The following is a 19316-nucleotide window of genomic DNA, read 5'->3' on the forward strand; positions in this document are numbered from 1 at the left end:
TGGGAAAGCTCTGCTTCCCAGCACAGGGCGCAGCAAAGCTTCACCCTTCTCCTGCACAGGGACCTTTTGGGGAGCACAGCACTGTCACCACTGGTGCCCCACTGCTGCTCTGACACTGCGCCAGCACCGTCCCCACAGAGCACAGACCGTGTTACTGACCGTGTACCAGGGATGGATTCTGCCCCCATTGCTCCTCCTGGGGGAACCCACAAAGGAGGGCTCTCCTGCCCTGGGCCATGCAAAGCTCCTTTCCCACGGCTGAGCTGAAGGCATGGAGATTTGCTCACATCCGTCCCCCACTGCGGCCGTACAACTAAGGGAAAAAATAGAGAAAAAATAGCACGGCCCTGTGCTCTTCCCAGCAGGGAGGGCAGCCACGTGCAGCCCGCCCTGTGATGCCCATGGCCTGTGGTGGGAAATGAGGAGGAGGATGCCCCAACCTGCCGGCAGCTCCACAGCCACCAGGGAACCTCGCTGTGCTTTGGGACGGAGCTGTGGAAGGGGCACGCTGCCCGGGGGCCGATCACGAGCCGGGCTATCTTTAGCTGAAAGGATTTAGGTTACAGCAAGCAGCCGCCGGGACGCAGGGCAGACACCCGAGGGTGGGCACAGCGAGGAGGGGCTGCCCCAGAGCCGGGCAGGATGAGCCCAGAGGATGAAGGTGCTCGGGTAGGGCCTTCGGGAAGGGTGCGGATCCGTGTGGAGGAGCAGTGCTTCTCGGTGGAGAAGGCGTTGCTGGTGGAGAGCAGCGAGTACTTCCGTGCCCTGTTCCGCTCGGGCATGAGGGAGAGCACGCAGGAGGAGATCAGGCTGGGCGGGCTGAGCGCTGCTGGATTCCTGGCCATGCTGCGCGTGCTGGCAGGCGAGCGGCCCGTGCTGGGCGGCGAGGAGACCTTCCGGGCGGTGGAGTGCGCGGCCTTCCTGCAGGTGAAGCCCTTGGCCAAGTACCTCATCCACTCCATCGACTCCGACAACTGCCTCCTGCTGTACCACGCTGCCGCCGTGTTCGGCCTCCTGGACCTCTTCCATTGTGCTGCGCTCTACATCCGGGACAGCTACGCTGAGCTGGAGGAGCACCTGGGCTGCCTGCCTGCTGACCTGCTGGCCTACGTGCAGGCCCTGCTGCCCAGCACCTTCGTGGCGGTGGGAGCCCACACGCCCACCTTTGAGTTCCTGGAGGATCTCTCCAGGACCATCTGCTACCTGGACGAGGAGAGCAACACGTGGAGGACGCTCTCCTGCCTGCCGCTGAGCGCCAGCACGTTCCTAGCCGGCATGGCGACCATGGACAACAAGATTTACATTGTGGGCGGCGTCTACGGGGCCAGCAAGCAGGTGGTGGAGAGCAGCTTCTGCTACGACGCCGACAGCGACGCCTGGAGCGAGTTCCCCAGCCCACACCAGCTGCGCTACGACGTCCGGCTGGTGGGCCACGAGGGCTGCCTTTATGCTATCGGCGGGGAGTACGAGAAGATCTCGCTCAAGTCTGTGGAGAGATACGACGTGGCCTCCAACACTTGGACGTTCATCTCCGATCTGCCGCAGCCGAGCTCGGCTGCACCCTGCGCCCAGGCCATGGGGCAGATCTTCGTCTGCTTGTGGAAGCCATTGGACACCACTGTCATCTATGAGTATGAGAGCCAGCAGGACGCGTGGCTTCCCGTCACCGAGCTCAAGCGGCACCAGAGCTACGGGCACTGCATGGTGGCCCACCGCGACAACCTCTACGTCATGCGCAACGGCCCCGGAGACGACTTCCTGCGCTGCGTCATCGACTGCTTCAACCTGAGGTCACGGCAGTGGACGGCTCTGCCCGGGCAGTTCATGAACAGCAAAGGAGCTCTCTTCACCGCCACCATCAAGGGTGACACGGTGTACACTGTCAACAAGATGCTGACGCAGCTCTACTCGGTGGAGGAGGAGGCCTGGAGGGTCAAGAAGGAGCGGGCAGGCTTCCCGCGCAGTGGCTCCCTGCAGACCTTCCTGCTGCGGCTGCCCCGGCGCAATCACGACATCGCCACGTAGCTGGCCCCATCCCACCTTGGGGTGCTCTCCTTGCATATGGCCTCAGCTCTGTGCACAGCTCCCCTGGGCTCCTCTCCTCCTCTTGCCAAGGATACCCCACATTGGACCCAGAGGTGACGAGGCACCCTGCAACAGGGGAAGGGGTGACAGGAACTGCTGGCACAGCAGCCTCGTGCAAAGTGCCACGACGGGCGAGCCCGCGGCACACAGGGCTTTGTGGCTTCTGCAGAGAACAGGCTCTGGAGAGATGCAGACATTTATTTGGACTGCACGCTGAAGGTGTGCAGCATAAAACCTGCTCTCTGCTCTAATGGTTCCTTATATCCTGGAATTAAAAGGAAAGCTGTAGAAAGCCCTGTGTCATTACTCTTCTCTTGTGTTCTTTTCTCCTCCTGAAGGAAAATGTCTCCTAACAGAGGACCCACATCAAGACCCGTTCCTGCCTGCTGAGTGTTTTCAGCTGCAGCAGCGTTCAGAGCTGCTCACACAGTTCCCAGGCAGTCCCGGGCTCCCCGGGGAGACATCGCCTGGGATGAGGGGACAAAGGGACACAGGAGGGGGGTGGAGGGCAAAGACCGCGAGGAGTTTATCTCCAAAAACCCACACAGGAGAAAGCTGTGGTCCAGAGTGAGCAGGTTCCTCCCTGGGAACCATCCATCATGCCCATGAGTGCAATAAACAGCCACCGTCTTCTCCAAGCCTGCCTGCCAGCTCCCAACAGACCCAAATGCTCTCATTTGATCCAAAGGATATTTTTAGGAGATGGCAAACTCGCAAAAATGAAAGGAGAGGAGAGAGCATCAGCAGGGCTGCATTCAGACTGTGCAGATGCCAGGCTGCCAAGTCTGCTTTGTGAACGGAGCTCTGCAGCCAGATAAGCTGTCTGTTGGGACTCAGCCCCATGATGCTGAAGGTTGTCCTCAGCACAGCTCCAGGCTTTGCCCAGGGGATGACTGGAGAAGGGCTGCCCTCATCCCCTTGCCGAATCATAGAGTCATTACTGTTGGAAAAGACCTCTAAGATCATCATGTCCAGCCATCAGCCCATCCCCACCATGCCCACTGTGTCCCTAAATGCTTCATGCTGCTGTCCCTCAAGGGAGACGGGGACCAGGAGTCAACCTGGCAGCCACGCACTCATCAGAGCCCAAATAATGCCCAGCTGGGCTCCCATGCCCCAGGCTAGCTGTGCTCCTCGCATGAGGAGGGAAGGGAATACCAGCTGGATGCCTCAAATACTTCCACTGCTGACCCTCGCCAAGTTCTCAGCGTTTTCAAAACAGAGAGCATTAGAGAAGAAAAAAATCAACCAAAACAGACAAGAAAACCCAAGCTTGCATCCATGACCTTATTTAAAACACAGTATGTGCCTGTCCCCATTTGCCCTCCAACCCTGCTTGGGACAGGGAAGTGGCAACCACAGCCCCAGCATCAACCCCAGTCCCAGGAGCAGCCCCACACTGGCTCCATCTGACAGGGTTGTGTTTTCCATCCGCCTCCACTGGCGCTGCTGTAACCTCATGCCTTACCCAGGGAGGAATTCAGAGGAGCTGCTGGCGCTCGCCAGGCACACTGCGAGCATAAATCCCATCAAGTCCAATCCACGCTCCCTTCCCAGATGAAGCCCATTAACATTTTATGCTGTCTTCTCCTAACTGGAAGCAGCACTCTGTTTTAAACCATGCTAAGTTGAACAACCGGCGTAAGGACTCCATCAATATAAAGTTCAAATAATTCTGTTACTCAAGTATTTATGGCGAGCTGCTGTAAGTAACCCAAGGCCATTTGACTTGGCAGCCTCTCCCATTCCTTCCAGCTCCAAAACCACCAAGCAGAAAAACTTCTACCCCACCTTTGTGCATCGTTTTTTCAACAGTTTGCAAGTTGGCAAAGATAACACCGCCAAAAATAGATTATTATGGTAGAACCACTGAAAAATCTGGTCTTAGAATCATAGAGTCAATCACCTGGGCTGGAAAAGACCTCCAAGATCATCCAGTCCAACTGTCCCCCTACCACCAACATCTCCCCACTAACCCATGTCCCTCAGTACAACATCTAAATGTTTCTTGAACACCTCCAGGGATGATGACTCCACCACCGCCCTGGGAAGCCCATTCCAGTGCCTGACCACTCTTGGAGAGATTGTTGCTAATGTCCAACCTGAAAGGAGGAGACAATGTAGCCCAAACTGCAAAGAAAACAGATTTGACTTCTACTTGGCGGTCTCGGCAGGCGCTGTTGAGTGTGGCATGGATGTTCCAAGAGAGGAGTAACGTGGTTGCATCTGTGTCACCAGACCGTGGTACAGACTGTAACGCAGAGGGAAGCAGAAAGATGTTGTTTGTACCTCTGCAAGCGGGGGAAAAAGTATGAGCCAGCATGAGAAGCTGTTCAGCCTTTGCACAGTGAGTGGGCAGGGTGCTGCAGATCTGTTGCAGCAGGATTCAGCACTTGGTGTTACGCACTGCCGGCATGAGAACACCACCATTATCTGCCCCTTCCAGTCTTAATGGTGTCCACTCTGCCAAAGACCATAGTTAGACCCAGTGCAGTCTATCTAATCATAGCTCAACCTTTTGCAAGTTTCTGTTGAAGGTGACATCATCTTGGCAAGGCTGAACGTAACAAAAAGCTGCCTGTAGAATGGACTTGCCTTATAAGGACCATATCAAAAATAAAAACTTGTATAACCAAGCAAGAGCACTGCAGGAAAAGAAGAAACGGGTGCTCCAAGAAGAGCCTGGGAGCTTGCTGTGCAGATGGGCTCAGAAAGCACTGTGCTTTGGAGAAGGACGACTGCCCCATGTTGGCTGATTTGGTGCAAGGAGGTCAGGACAAAGCCACTCCCCACGTTGGCACAGCATGGATGGATGGATCTGGATCTGCCCTGCCACCCCATGCCCCACTGACTGCAGTTTCCCTGTCCTTTTTACTAGCAGAATATCTCCCTTGGCCATCCAAGGGAGATGTTGACCACAACACTGGTGTAAAACACCCACTCTTGGGTATGGAAAGGTCAGTTCCAGGCCAAAATCTGGATGCACGTTGTCACTGTCACTCTGGCACTTGGCAAGGATGGAGGCAGCCATAGAGAGCTACACCTGTGTGCCTGTGTTTGGGAGTTGGTCAGAGAGATGTGGAGCAGGAACACGCTGCATTAACTCAGCTGAACTGTATTGGGCGAGGAGACCGCTTGGAAGGACACCGTGGAAAATGGTAACTACTTTGGGACTCATTAGGAGCTGTCTCTGCTAGGTTGAGCCAGTTGGCATTTCCATAGGAAAAGACATTAATACTTTTTATAAAAACCCCTCCGAGCATCTTGACTCAGATAAACTACATCTGTAGCTAACAGACAGGGGAACAATGTACTTCTATGTGAGAACATCATCCATCGCTGCACTGCCAAAACAAGAGCAATGTCCTGTAAGGCAATCTGAATCTCCTGTTGTCCGTACTTAGCCGAGCACAGGAACTCCCCCAGGCACCCAGATGTGCTAAACCTGGTTTTGAGCCATTGTCTTTGCCATTTAGAGAAGCACCCTTTGAATTTGCTTAATAAAAGGCAGAGGCAAGCCAGTTGTCCATCTCTCTGTTCAGATTTCATGACAATTCCTGAGCATAAAGCCTTGCATAAGACATTTTGCACCGTCCTGGGTCAAAAGTCACACGTTAGCTATCTAGAGCAACCTCAGCCCACGTTCTCTCTGTGTTCCCCTCATTGAGCTGTGCATTTTTGTCAAGTTTCTAGTTCACAAGGAGACACTAACATCTAGATTTCCCATCACAACATTCAAACGTCATAAAGTCTGCTGAGAATCTTCCCAGGAAAGGAGGAACCAATGTTCCTGCAAAGAGCACCCAGCTTTTGTAAAAACAATCAATTCAGGTGACTTATATCACAGTGTAAGAATCTGCACGTGGCTGTATTTGTAAATGTGGCCTAGAAAGGGATGGGCAGCAGGATGCATCCTGCTTTGTAGGTGCTGGGCACATTCACTGCCTCTTCATCACGAGCTCTTCCAGTGCCTTCTCCCTCTGGTTCCCACAGAGCAGGAGGACTTCTTTGATTTCATTTTGCTGGAAACCCATGTCATTGAACTGAGCTAACAAGTGCAGGAATTCAGCTGCCTGGAAGGAGGGAAAGGAGCGATGTCAGCGCCGGGCTGTAAGGACGAATTCACCGCGACATTTCAGCAGCAGGGCCAGATAATCCCACAGGGTTGTATTACTGCTGAAGGGCACCGTGGACCCCGCTGCCAGGACAAGTGCTAACTTTTAACAGTCTTTATGCATCAAGTCTTTCTTTAGTTAATAAAGTCAGCCTCTAACTTCACTTATTCATCATGAAATTGAATACGAGTTCCACTCACGTGTTTGCACTGTGGAACTGTCACACCTGACTGGGGAATTTCTGTCATTCATTGCTCCTATTTCTCCCATTGCTCAGGGTGAGCCTCACCACCACAGCTCACCCAGAGTCCCGTTCTCAGCAAACCACACCTCCTGCACCGAGGCAGCACCATCCCAGTGCTGAGCCTTGCACAGGAGGCGAGCAGGATCCTACACCTCCCAAACGGTGGGACTGCTGATGGGGACCAGAGCACGGGACAGAACCACAGTCCTGCTATGGGATGAGGAGACAGGAAGCCAAGAGGTGGCAAGCATGCCTGGGGGTGGGATTCCCACACCAGTGTCATGCTCACACAGCACGAGGTGAGTCCGTCCTCTGCAAGTCCTTATGGCCACACAATGCTCTCCTGGGGCTCTGAGCCCAATCTGCAGTCTATGTGGGTTCACTTCTTGCAGAGTGACGGGACCTGACCTGGCAGGAGGTGGCACGAGGAGGCAGGGGGGTGGAAATGGACAAAACACAAAAGGCTGCGCTGTGCTGCTGACCTTTTTCTCCGAGTACTGGAACATTTCCATGGCCTCCTCCACCTGCCCCTCCTCATAGCCCTGCTTCAGCAGCCGGTCACAGGCGCGCAGGTAGCCCAGAAACTGGAAAAGAGAACAGTGAGGGTTAATGCATCCTGATCCCAAATGGGAATGCGAATAACACGAAGGGAGGATGGGAGTAGAGCAACACCTGAACTGTCTGAACACAAAGCAAGGATCTTCAAGTTGTTTTCTCATTTGGCAGAGACCATTTGGGTGAAATGCCAGGTGGTGCTGATCTCTAACCCTATCCAGGCCAACATCCCTTTGATGCTCCCAGCCCCAGGCCCCTGCTGGACCTGTGCGAACTCCCCACATCCCCAGGAGAGGCCTGTGCGCTCTCATTACCAAAAGTAAACAGTTATTTTTGGCTTTCCTCATTGTTCTTGGAGTGCTGACAGCACAATTCCCAGTGGTCTCCTTGGAATACCACAAGAATCATTCACTGTCCAAAAAACTCATGTGACAGACCATAATAAATGGGCTGTACCATAGCAGAAAAAAAAGGAGATATGAAAATGTCCACCTGGAGAAAAGCTGAGCAGCCCAGGGGTGTCTGCAAAGCTGTGCCTGCCCCATCTGAAGAGAAGCTGATCTGTACCTCCCAGCTCTGCCAGCACTCGGACCTCCGCCCTCCTCAGCTCTGCTGTAGCCCAAGGAGGGGAACGCAAAGACCATAAAACACATGAAACAGCCAAAAACAGTCCCTCAAATGTTAGCTCTCCTGTAGCAGAGCAAGAATTGTACAAAATGTCAGCCCTAAGGAGCAGCTTATTAATACAAACATGACTTATGCTCTGCTTGCTGGCATTCAGAACCTGGCTTGATTTTCCTCATTATCTTTCTAACTAAAACCCGACATCATAGCTGTATTTTCTTGCTACAAGGAGTCACTCCCCATGTTCCAGGCAGAACGCAGCCAGTCTTGGCAATCTGACATGCTGCTCAAGCCACGCACAAAATCTGTGCTGCTGTCAGCTACATGATTTTTATCATTAAAAAAAACCCGAAAACTATCCTCAAGACTAAACAAAACCAGTTTTTTATGTACTTTGACCTACTTACTTCCTGGGTTCAGCAAAGGGCTGACTGTTCACTGGGGAAGGAGGAGGAGCTGATCCTGCTCACCCTACAAGGAGTGTGGTCAAGGGCCAGCAAGCTCAGTGCTTGGTTTTCCAGCACAGAAATGCAATGGGAAATCCAATAGGCATACAGGGTTGCAGCGAGCTTCTACACACCCAAAACATTGCTGCAGATGTCCCCACTCTCAGACCCATGTGCTGGCTGTTTGGGGCTGTTTGTTTGCTTACAAAGCTTGCTATCTCCCCAAGGTGGACTCTGCCAGCTTTATTTGATACAGTAAAGAAACGGAACGATTTTTAGCTACCGTCTGGTGCCACAATCAATCTTCATGTCTGAAGCTGTCACAGTCACATGCAGAAAGCTTACGTGACACTGGCAAGCAATAAAGAGCATCCACAGCTCTTGTTTTTAACATGAAACATATTTTCCAGGAAGATCTTAGCCTAATTTGGTAGTTTTATGCTTGTAGCAGTTGCACGCACAGCTAGGCCTTACATTTCATCTTGGATGCATGGGGCACAAAAGGGAAAAATGGGAACGTTTGGTGGAGAAGACCCTGTATTTTGGCATATGAGGCAGATCCTGTATTTTGGCACATTAATCATCTCTTCGGGAGAATGGCAGTGTTCAGTGTTCAGTGACCCAAAAGCAATGCTTGTGTGGAGTCATTGGTTGCTCCAGTTTGGGAGTTTGGGGTTTTGGAGAACCAGATAAATCTCTGGGATATTCTTATGGTCCTGGGCTGACAGGATGAGCCATGAAAATGGTCACACGAACCTAACAGCTGAGACAAAATGGTGTGCAGAAAATTTCCATATACGGGGGCAAGATTTGCACTAGAAGGACACTGTGCTCCATGCAACAGATGGGGAAGATAGCAGCACCCGCCTGTTACTGCTCGCTGACAAGCGGAGCGCTCACTGAGATTGTATTACAGCAAAACTGCTGGCATTTGATCCAACAGAAAACCCTGCTCTGATACCAAAGCAAGAGAAATAGCTTCATTTTCCCCAACGCAGAACAAGGGAGACCACCGTGAGCAAAAGGGAGTCGCTCGCATCACTGTGAAACATGAATTTTGTGCCCCCACAGCATCCCACACCATTTCAGCTGTGCCAGCTCCACCAACCTGCCCCAGGCTTTGCCTCCCGGTCTTCTGAAGAGTGAGGATGGCTTTGCGGGCCGGGTAGCCCAAGGCAATGACGGGCTCGATGAGGTCGCGCTCCTCCTGGCTCAGCGCTGACAGCAGGTCAGCCGCTGAATCTGGCTTGGCTTTGCGGGATGCCAGCGGCCGTGCTGGGGGCAGGCAGGAGTAGGGGCTGAGGGACTGCAAGACAAGACAGAAGCTCATGTTAGCCAGCGGGGATGGATGGAGCCGCCACCGCGGCGCCCATGTGCAATGGTCAGTCCCCAAACCGACAGGTGACGGCAGGCACTGCAGAGCATTACCCTGGCACTCATCACGGAACATCGTTGCCCAGTTTTGGCTCAGCTCTGCTGGCTGGAGCCCAGGACCGGGTGCTTTGCCCTCCACCTCTCCCCCATCACGAGGCAGCTCACCGGGACTGTAGGCTTGTGCTTGCGGATGGGTGGCATGGAGGCATTGGGTGCCGCGGGGGGAGCTGGCACCAGGCTTCCCATGTGAGACCCCTCTGCTGCCGGTCCAAACTTGAGGCTCCTGTTGCTTCGGCAGTGCTGGGGGAGCGCTGGTGGCATGGGAGCCCCTTTGCTTTCGGCTGTGGCTCTGTTTAAAGGATGCACCAATGCAGCCAGCTTCCTCCTGGCTGCTTCCAGCTCATTCTTCATGTTGTTGAACAAAACCATGGACCTCCTCTGCTTGCCTGGATCTGGGCTCGCGGCCTTGAAGCCGTTCTCTGAAGGAGGCTCCAGCAAGCCAGGCGACGTCTTTGGTCGGATCTGCTGCAAGCCATGCTGGTTTCTCCTCCGGAGAATGTGCTCCTCCCTGTCATTTTCCTCCCAGGAGGTGGAGGAATACTCATCATCCTCCCAGCACTCATCGTCCTCTGAGCACCCAGCCTCGCTCTCTGTGTCGGAGGCTCTTCCCCGGCCCCGCTCGGCGCTGAGGCTGATGCTGCGCCGCACCGTGCCCTCCTTCACTCTGCTCGCTGCTGTCTCCTTGCCCTCAGCGGGGTCCACCAGCAGCAGCCAGCATGGGGGGGCCGTGGGGATGGCGTCAGTGTGGAGCTGCTGCCAGGAGGTTTGGTGCTGAGAAGCGGCCTCCAGCCAGTACTGCACCTTTCGCTCCAGTGAGAAGTCGTGCTGTGGGAGCGCAGGAAGAGCGAGTAAGAAACACCAGTATTTACACCTTTGTGGAAGGGAACCTACAAAGATGGGGAAAGGCCTGGGGGCAAAACGTGTGGGGAGGGGCTGAGGGCCCTGGGTTTGTTCAGCCCAGAGGGGGCTGAGGGGAGGCCCTGAGCTGACGGCGCTCACACTGGGACATCACTCTCAAACAATGGGTTTGGGTTTGAGCAGAAGTGTGACATGCGTTGGGCTTAATCCTTGTGGGTCCCTTCCTACTCTGGTTATTTTGCAATTCTCTGATCCTACAATTCTATGTTACTAATGTCTCATTGCCACTGGGCACCAGGACTGTGGGGTTGGACACTCCCAGCCTTATCCCTATGGGATTTCACTTGGAAACACCCGTTTGCAGCATTATTACTGCTTTCAGTTGTATTTGGAATCCTGTTGAGATGCTTTAGGCACGGAAGGGTTCTGTGTCACCTTGGCTGCTGCAGAGAGGGAAGAGCAGATTGCAGAGGAGTAGCTCCCAAGTAACCAGAGCAGAGCACAGGGGTCATAAACTGCCTGCCTTAGAATCCTTAGAACATGTTTTTGACTTACATCTGAGTGCTTTCCGGGAACAAACAAGCCGTGCGTGTCCCAGAGCTCTCCAAACAAGGTCTCCTGGCAGGCAGGCACATTCACAGCACAGGAATGTTGCTGTTACTGTGCTATGCCTGACCCAAACCAAGCTCCCCAAGGAGAACACCACTGCATGCTTCCAGAACCATGCACAGATGTGTCCCCATCCACAGCGAGCCAGAGTCCCTGGGGTGGGACACCAGGGACACACTCAGCTCAGTGACGCCTCCACTTGCAAACCATCACCTGCATGGAATCCTGCCCACAAACATTTCCTTTGAGGAATCCCAAATAAACACCTCAAAAATTGAGCATGCTTTAGTGATGGTGCACAAGTCACAGGACCAGGAAGGCCTGGGGGTGCTCAGGGGGATATCCCCTGCACAGTGCACTGACCCCACCTATGGGTGAGACTGCTGAAGCTTGCTCAGCAGAACAGCAGGAGCAGCAAGAAAGCGAGCAGCTCCATTTTCTGTACTAGAGCCTGAAATTTGCACTTTTCAAGGACAAATCAAACTTTCCATCTAAGAAAGACCATCTTGCAACCCTCCACCCATCCCGTCCTCAAGCTTGGACAGGTTTAACAAAACCCAACCCCAACCAAAACCCTTCCTCTCACCCATCCTCCCAACACCCTCACCTCATGTTCCAACTGAAAACAACCAACAGGCAGGACACCAACATGGAGAAGAGATTTTCCTTCCCTCTCCTTCCCCAAGAAGAGCATCCCTTTGAGCATCCTACCAGGAACAGGCTTGGAAGAGGCCAACCCACCATGGTGCTCATGAGGATGTCGGTGCAGTCAGGGAGCTCTATGGCTGGTGCCTTGATGAAGGTGCTTTCTCCTGCAGAGTTGCCCTCGAGGCTCACAGCAGTCCGGAAGGGCACTCCATCCAGGTAGCTCATTGTCCCTGCCTGATTGCTCACTGCCTAAAGAAGGGATGGAAAAAAAAAAGGAACAGGAAAGACTGGCAGCTGCACAGAAGTGATGCTGTAACCACAGCAAATTTGGGTGGAAGGAGAGAAAAATAAGCTATTTTTGCCATCTTTTGAGAGAGGTAAGCCCTGCTGTGTGCAACGTCCAGATTTGTAAAGTGTTAATTACTAGAAAGCAGGAAAATCTGTAAGAACTAATCACTGCCATTCAGAGCTTGAGTCAACACAGCCCAACCAAGATTACGACCTTCAGCAGGGATCTTCAGCACTTTCTTCCTCCAGTTCCACCCCTGCTGACACCTCTGTGCATAACCCCACTGCTTTCCTCCCCTTGCTCCCACTCAGCAGGCCCGCCCTCTGCCACGCTCCCCTTTTCCCCCAGCTAAATGCAGAGCTACAGAACCACCTGAGCTTTATTCCTATTCTCTACTCGGGTACTTTTTTGCTGAGGTTCACAGTGGTGCACAGTGCAGCGTTTGAGGGATGTTGAATGAACCATTTGAAAAAGGTGAACCAGCTCATTTTAAGCACAGTGATGTTTCTTAGAGTAGGAATAGCAGGGAGAGAAAGAATTCAAATGAACAGAATGGAAAATATTACTGCCATCACGTAGCCATGAGTTCTGTACTAATGACTCAGTTTAGTGAAAAATAAGCCACAACTTGCTGCATTAAGTCCCGAGTCCCCACATCCCAGTGATGACAACATGCAGAATAGTTTCCTTTGTTGACTGGCAAAGTCTGATGGCAAGTCTTCCTCCGACTTCTGGAATCTGCAACTGGTGCCTGCTTGTCCCAAGGCAACGCTTGCCAGCCACGCTCACTGTGCAATATGTAGTTTATGGGACATCTGTATACACAAAAGTGCTTTTACCACTTTTTTTTCCCCCTCTGAGAAAAGCATGGCTTCTATAGCAATAGATAAACACTCCACAAAGCAAAAATAAGCAGCAGAATGTATACGGGCCTATGAACGCAGCATGAAAATAAAGGTCTACAACAGGAAACATTTGAGAAAGGCAGCTCCTCACCTTGGGAAAGGAACGCAACCAACCACCTGTAGCCTGCAAATGAAGAGTGACACGCAGCTGGGCTCAGCAGCACCCACCCCAGGCTGACACCAGGATCCCTTAATCCATCTGCAGCCCTGGACCAGCTCTGCCCCACACACACAGCCACTGACACACAGCGTGCAACGTGCCAGGGCCACCTGCTGCCTGGCTAAGAGTGCTTACCATCCACGTGAGTGCCAACAAAGAACAGCACAACGTCAGCAGAGCTGCCTTGTCCCCATTTTCTCCATCTCCTTAACATCCCCACGCAGCCCCCGCCTGCAAGGCACAGCCCCTTCCTGCAGGAATTCACCTCCCAGCAGCTGTGTGCACCCAGCGGTGCCAGCAGGGCGTATTTTGCTGGCAGTGCCCACAACAGTTCCCAAAGACCCAGGCTTGTTTGCAAAAAGCTGTGACACCCCTGGGTGCCCTGCATAAACACAGCCCAGGGAAAAGCCCCTTGTAACCAACTCCATCTCCTTTCACCACGAGCTTCCCCATCTGGCTGGCCAAAGGACACCTGCTGATTCACCTTCTCAGATTTCAGCAATTTCATTGCTTCTCACAGCATCCATCCGGACAGCAATAAGAAATCCCTTGCTATACTCAAATCTGAATCTTAGGACTGAATCTGAATACATGTGGCTCTTGTTTTTACGAATCAATACTCAAACACACTCATTTTGTGTCTGAGATTTCAAACATTCCTCTTCCTTCAACTGTGACTTCATCCTTTCTCACTCAAAACATAAAACATTTTAAAGCAGACATCGTTAGAAAAGCGCAAATAAACCACACCAAGCTCGTGAGATTGAAATATGCCTGCATGTACACCATATGCACCAGCAGTTGTAACTCTTATCAATAATATCAAGTTATCCTTACCGTTAGATGAAACCAAGTAGCTCCTCTCACATGGCAGGGAGAGCAGTTGCTTTTATACCACCTCCTCATCCACTGCTTAAATCTTTAAATCCATGCATCTGACGAGCATCTGACTTTGACAATATCAAGATTATAGTGGCTTAAGTGGTTAGCCTGTCTCAGCAGAGACACTGATGGGATAAGGAGCCTAGCTGCTGAAGCAGAGCATCCTTTGGCCATTTATCTTATTAGATGCAAAGTGTTGATTTTGAAATAGCTTTCATGCTATTTTGCCAGGAAAAACTCCCAGGATGTGACCTACCTATAAAGACTTGGAATGACACGGAGCTAAAAGACACGGCAGGGAAGGGGGGGACGTATGGACACACACATCAGAACTCTTTGGAGGACTTAATGGTGAACTGTATTTTGTGGTGCTATGGCTTGGAGCAACAACTGCCAACTCCTGCACCCAAACTCCAGCTCTGTCATAGATTACTGCTTAGTATGCTCTTACTAACAGAAATCAACAGGAGCCTTCAGCCAAGGAACCACTGACATAAGCCCAGCGTTGAGGGCTGAATTTATCAGCTGCGAGTAGGCAATCATGTGCTGCCTCCTCCAGGAATTACACAATGGTGATGCTAAGAGATAAGGAATGGGAAAGATCACATCTATTCCCACGCCTTCAGGCTAAGTGAGAACATGACTGCAGCTCTGGAAAGAAGCCAAGGCAACCTGCGTAGACAAGCAAAGCCCCAAAACCATATGGGGCCATCGCTGCTTTAAGCAAATAGTCCTGAGGATGGGAGGATTTGAAGCCATAAGCCTCTGTCATCTTGTAGGAGGGAGCAGTTCCTGCACACAAACCTTTTGCTGACAGCTCTCCCAATAGCTCTGGTCACACTGATGCCAAGCATTAGAACAAATCCGTTGGAGCAAAAATGTTTCAAAAACAATCCAATTTTCTCTGCTTATTCTGTGCAGAAACCAACTTACTAAACAGAGCTGCACTTTTAACCAAATGCTGTATAAACAATCTGTTCCTGCAGGAAAATAGCTTTGAAGGCAGAAACAATTGAAGTAGGTTAAACTTCAGGTTTTATTACCTTTTTCCCCAGCAGGCTTATTTGTCAGATTTATAGATATTCACAAGGCTGGCCGACCTCTTTCAACACAACAGGGAATTTTTTCCATGCTGTGGTACCCATTTTAGTCCAGCAAAGCAAAATGTCAGCAGCTGCTTTAATCAAGCTCCCAAATCGATGTCTTGTTTGTACTTAGAATTTGTTTAAAAACGTAATAGCTCGTTTCTATGCACAAAAACACAGAAACTATTTTGAAAGCAATGCCTGACGTGCCTCATTTGAGAAGAAAAACACATCCAGTAATGAGCTCTTTAAAAAAAAAAAAACAACAAAATTCTGGAGATTTCAACATCTTGATTTCAGCTTGTAAAGTCACTAAGAATAGTTCATGAATCCTGGCACCAATCACCTTGTCAGCAGCATTACTTTATTGAGATTGTGACTCGTTAATAAAAACACACAGCAGCACTGTAATTCTGTGCCACGAAAGGGCTGACAGCTTTGCAGTCACTCAGGTATCACCTCGCAGAGTTAGAAAGCAAAGCCATCCCTTCCAGTTCTCTTCAAGGCACTCCAGACCCTGGCTGCAGGCTTCCCGAGCACAGAGGACCCAGGCGCCACCTCCTCGCTGGATCCTCTCACACTGACACCACCAATGACAACCAAACACTCCTCCAGTGCAAAAACAATTTATTTCTGAGTTATCTGACAGCAGTGGCCCAAGTGTCATTCGTGGGGAGAGTCGGAAGAACCCATCCAGGAGGGATGCAGCTTCCTTCAGGGTGATCAGCGGGCACCAGGTACTGATCCCATTCGTGCCTTCAATACAGAAAGGTGTTTGAGAGGACATCCAGCACAAGAGAGCTTCAGCAGAAGGCTTACATGCACACATACACATTTCTTCACACCAATCAATGCACAAGACTCTAAACCATGCTCTGTATTTAACTGACAAAGGAACTGAAAGAATTCATCACACAGCCATGCATGGAAGCGAATGAACTATATTTTGCAACCTCAACAAACAATGTTTGACACCTCAGACACCAACACAAAGCTTTTACCTGATCTGGATTAGAGCTGCTACAGAAAGCTCAGCTTGTAAGTAATATTCCCTGAAAGGCTGCAGCAGATCAGCAAGAGGAAATTCATCTGTTAAAACACAGAAATTGTTCAATAAACCAGAGAGACCTTTGATGCCACTGTCAGAGAAGTTCCAAGTTTGCTGACTGGTTTGCTGCTCTTAAAACTTGAAATCCTTACCTATTATTACGTGTTCTGCACACCAACTCACCCTCATCAAAGCTGTCAGAGCGAAGCTCAGACTAGCAAAACTTTTTCCTGTCTCCATCCTCTGCACCAAGGGAACATATGGACAGTGAATTGTTCCCCATCACACAAACTGCACTAACCAAACCATCAGAATAAAGCACCTGCTGCATGCTGGAAGTCTTCAATCCATTCAGTTTATTCCCACTTCAGCTTAACCTACAATCTTTTTTGTGCCTTTATTTTAAACCCAATGCCTAAGAGCTGAAAGCAGAATATAGAGTGAGGTCTGACAGGATTTACCTGGATCCCCAAACAGCTTGGAATCAATGTCACGTTTCTGCTGTAGAAGCTTTTCTCTTTCCTTCTTCTGCTTCTTTTCCATTTCTCTCTTCCTTTCCTCCTCCTGTTCTCCTTCCAACATCACTCTCAGTGCTCTCTCCTCAGCTTCATACAGCTCTGTGCGATTTTTGAGCAATGCTCTGAGACTTTCCACCTGATTTTCAAAGGCTTCATCTGCTGAGGGAGGTGGACAAACACCTAAAGAGAAGGAGAATTAATATAATGTTTCCAAATTCAGAAGGAGCTCTGTTATGAGACTTAAAAGCAGAGCTGGCAAAGTCTCAGAGAAATATAAGCTAACAATTATCTCAACAGAAGGTTTTTTTTTTCTGGTAAGGAAGTTTAGAAACATAGGAACACAGTCACTGCATCCAATTTGCTGCTCAGGATTTTATAGCTATTCTTGCAGAACCACATAACAACAAGAATAAAGAAACAGCTTCTTCAAAGTGCACCTTCCACATCCTGTTATTTCCTGCATGCACCATTAGAAAAGTTAGGAAAAATTCTCCTAATTAACCTTTCCTGGCAGCAGCCTCTTTCCTCAGTTTCCGAAGCTTTTCTAAGGAGCCCAGGATGTCCACCATTCTCTTTGTGTCTGCCTGCTTCTTCCTGACTTCAGATAAGACACTGTCTGCAGCAGCCTTAAGCTCCCGCTCCTGCAAAGGAAAGAAAAGCAACAGGATGCATGGATTATCCCCCCCAGACCAGAATGAAAAGGTGCTGTCAAACAAACACAGCTTCCTAGTTACAGCGCCGCAGCAGGTGAGTCAACCAGCTGACCTTCTGGGAGAAAAAAAAACCCTTAACAATGAAATTTCAGGGAAAAAAGAATGGGGAGCCACACACAAATCTGGGCCAGAACAGCTGCACACATAAAGCCTTTAACCTCAGGAAGTCAGTAAAAATGTACAGTGAATATAAACCATGCAGACTTCACAGCTGTGCAGTTACGGACCGTTAGCATGCCAGTCAGGATACAACGCCTTGCACATCAGCTCTGTGCCACCCCAGCAATGGGCCCAGCAACCAACAGAGATGAATTTTTGGCAGCCAGTGCAGTGCCAACACCACTTCCTACCGAGCTTAATTTGGGTGGGTTTTTGTTGTTTTTTTCCCTCTGGAGCCACCCCCACTGCCCATGTCCCTCAGTGTCACAATGAGTGTCCCCACCACGCCTGGGCAGTTTGTGCTGGTGCAACGTTACTCCTTCTGATTAGAAATTTCTCCTAACATCCAGCCAGACCCTCCCTGGCACAACTCGAGGTCATCACCTCCCGCCCCATCGCTGTTAACGGGAGCAGAGGCCGACCCCAGCTCTGCACAACCTCCTCTCAGGGCTTGTGGAGCGCAGTCAGGGGCCCCCGAGCTCGTCTTCTCTGACCGCCCCACCCCAGTTCCCTCGGCTGCTGCCCGCAGGACCGCGCTCCAAGGGCCTCCACGTCCTTCTCATCGCGAGGGGCCCAACGCTGCACGCAGCCGGGGAATCCACAAGCACGGAAACCCACAACGCGGCCGCGCGCCGCTCCATCGGAGCCCGCGAGCAGAGCCGCAGGCACAGAGCAGCGGGCCGAGGCCGCTCTTCCGTACCCGGTTCTTCTCCTCCACCTCCTGGATGCGCCCCGCCCTCCATCGGTCGATCTCAGCCTCCCGCTCTGCGGCGCGGGCCGCCTCCTCCTCCTGGGCCGCTCGGGCCTCCCGCTTCCTTCTCTGCAGCCGCTCCCTCCTCTTCCTCGCCTTCTCGGCCTTCCGGCCCAGTTCCCGCAGGTAGCCGGGCTCCCTCAGCGGCCGCACCGTCTCCCTCAGCTCTTCCAGCAGCTCCTCGGCCTCGGCCCGCTCTCGCTCCCAGCCCTCCTCTCGACCCTCGGCCTCGCGGCACCGCAGGGCCCGGCACAGCGCCACCAGGCGGCTCACGGTCCCCAGCGCCCGCACCGCCAGCCGCCGCCCGAGCTCGAGGCCGGCGCCGCGGGGAGGCGGTGGGGGCTCCGCCGGGGGGCCGCGCCGCTCGAGGAACTGCACCAACCATTGCTCATCGCGCTGCCGCTGCGCAGCGTCCTCGTCCTCCGGGTCCCGCGGGGGCGGCGGCCGCTCGGCCGAGGGCCACGGGGGAAAGAGCGGCGGGGCGGCGGGGCCGCGGAAGAAGGGACCGGGCTCGGAGGAAGGAGGCGGGAGGAAGGGAGGGAGAGGCGGGCGGGCGGCGGGGACGGGGAAGGGAGCGGGGGGCGGCGGGAACGGGCCCGGTGCCTGAGGAGGGAAGGCGCGGAACGGCGGCGCGAAGCGGCCCAGGAACGGCGGCGGCGGCGGAGGCTGCGCCATCTTGGAGGCGCGGCGGCGTCTGCGACGGCGCCCCCAGGCGGCCAGGAGGAACGGGCCTGGCGGGCGGTGACGGCGCTCTGGGGGCGGGGCCCGAGGGGAAGAGCGGCCCGAGCGGCTGGGGGCGGGCGGGGAAGGGACGGGCTGAGGTTGAAGAAGCGGGCGGCGTGACTGAAGGGAAAGGCCGCTGTTTTGCTTAGAGCTGTAGAATCACCTGCACCGCTCGCATCCCCCGCCCAGCCCTCAGCGCGCCCCCACCGTGCCCGCTGTCCGCAGGTCCCCTCCAGGCACAGCCGCCCCTACCGCCCGGGCGGTCCGTGCCCGTGCCTCACCTGCTATCCAACCTGAGCCTCCCCCGGCACAATTTCAGGGCATTAGCTCTCACCCTAATTTATTAAAACCGAGTTAAAAGAGCCTCATCGCCATCACTGGGCTCCTTTGGTGTCCATCCGTGACTGAACAGAACTGAATTCCGATCCCAGGCTAAGCAGCAGCTCTGGCCGCGGAGCAGCAGGG

General features: G+C 52.6%; 3 protein-coding genes across 4 annotated transcripts; 1 reads left to right on the top strand and 2 right to left on the bottom strand.

Annotated features, from left to right (window-relative positions):
* Positions 1 to 201: 201 nt before the first annotated feature.
* KBTBD13 (kelch repeat and BTB domain containing 13) lies at positions 202 to 2583 on the top strand. The gene has a single exon (XM_048955955.1). The coding sequence runs from the start codon at positions 643 to 645 to the stop codon at positions 2023 to 2025; it is 1383 nt and encodes a 460-aa protein (XP_048811912.1). The 5' UTR covers positions 202 to 642; the 3' UTR covers positions 2026 to 2583.
* A 376-nt stretch (positions 2584 to 2959) lies between these two features.
* UBAP1L (ubiquitin associated protein 1 like) lies at positions 2960 to 15439 on the bottom strand. 2 transcript variants are annotated; one of them, XM_048955959.1, is made up of 6 exons: positions 14898 to 15439; positions 11712 to 11867; positions 9609 to 10328; positions 9178 to 9375; positions 6927 to 7028; positions 2960 to 6158 (listed from the first exon to the last, which is right to left on the bottom strand). In XM_048955959.1, the coding sequence occupies exons 2-6, from the start codon at positions 11841 to 11843 to the stop codon at positions 6024 to 6026; spliced, it is 1287 nt and encodes a 428-aa protein (XP_048811916.1). In that variant the 5' UTR covers positions 11844 to 11867; positions 14898 to 15439; the 3' UTR covers positions 2960 to 6023. The 2 variants fall into 2 exon arrangements, with proteins under 2 accessions (XP_048811916.1, XP_048811915.1); XM_048955958.1 differs by having other exon boundaries at positions 11712 to 15439.
* A 112-nt stretch (positions 15440 to 15551) lies between these two features.
* Positions 15552 to 18899, bottom strand: PDCD7 (programmed cell death 7). Its single transcript, XM_048955956.1, has 5 exons — positions 18078 to 18899; positions 17008 to 17146; positions 16449 to 16685; positions 15941 to 16028; positions 15552 to 15695 (listed from the first exon to the last, which is right to left on the bottom strand). The coding sequence occupies exons 1-5, from the start codon at positions 18801 to 18803 to the stop codon at positions 15578 to 15580; spliced, it is 1308 nt and encodes a 435-aa protein (XP_048811913.1). The 5' UTR covers positions 18804 to 18899; the 3' UTR covers positions 15552 to 15577.
* Between the last annotated feature and the right edge of the window lie 417 nt (positions 18900 to 19316).

The sequence above is a fragment of the Lagopus muta genome, chromosome 10, assembly GCF_023343835.1.
Source record: "Lagopus muta isolate bLagMut1 chromosome 10, bLagMut1 primary, whole genome shotgun sequence".
Taxonomy (NCBI): domain Eukaryota; kingdom Metazoa; phylum Chordata; class Aves; order Galliformes; family Phasianidae; genus Lagopus; species Lagopus muta.

What these genes read in the sequence shown, in the direction of transcription:
- KBTBD13 (XM_048955955.1), top strand. Translation starts at nt 643, where the DNA reads ATGAGCCCAGAGGATGAAGGTGCTCGGGTAGGGCCTTCGGGAAGGGTG.
- UBAP1L (XM_048955959.1), bottom strand. Translation starts at nt 11,843, where the DNA reads ATGAGCTACCTGGATGGAGTGCCCTTCCGGACTGCTGTGAGCCTCGAG. An exon ending in AGCACAAGCCTACAGTCCCG is followed by an intron (nt 9,376 to 9,608) that starts GTGAGCTGCCTC and finishes CTTGTCTTGCAG; the next exon opens with TCCCTCAGCCCCTACTCCTG. An exon ending in TCCAGTACTCGGAGAAAAAG is followed by an intron (nt 6,159 to 6,926) that starts GTCAGCAGCACA and finishes CCCTCCTTCCAG; the next exon opens with GCAGCTGAATTCCTGCACTT.
- PDCD7 (XM_048955956.1), bottom strand. Translation starts at nt 18,803, where the DNA reads ATGGCGCAGCCTCCGCCGCCGCCGCCGTTCCTGGGCCGCTTCGCGCCG. An exon ending in AGAGGCTGCTGCCAGGAAAG is followed by an intron (nt 16,686 to 17,007) that starts GTTAATTAGGAG and finishes CCTTCTCTTTAG; the next exon opens with GTGTTTGTCCACCTCCCTCA. An exon ending in GCAGCTCTAATCCAGATCAG is followed by an intron (nt 15,696 to 15,940) that starts GTAAAAGCTTTG and finishes TCTGTATTGAAG; the next exon opens with GCACGAATGGGATCAGTACC.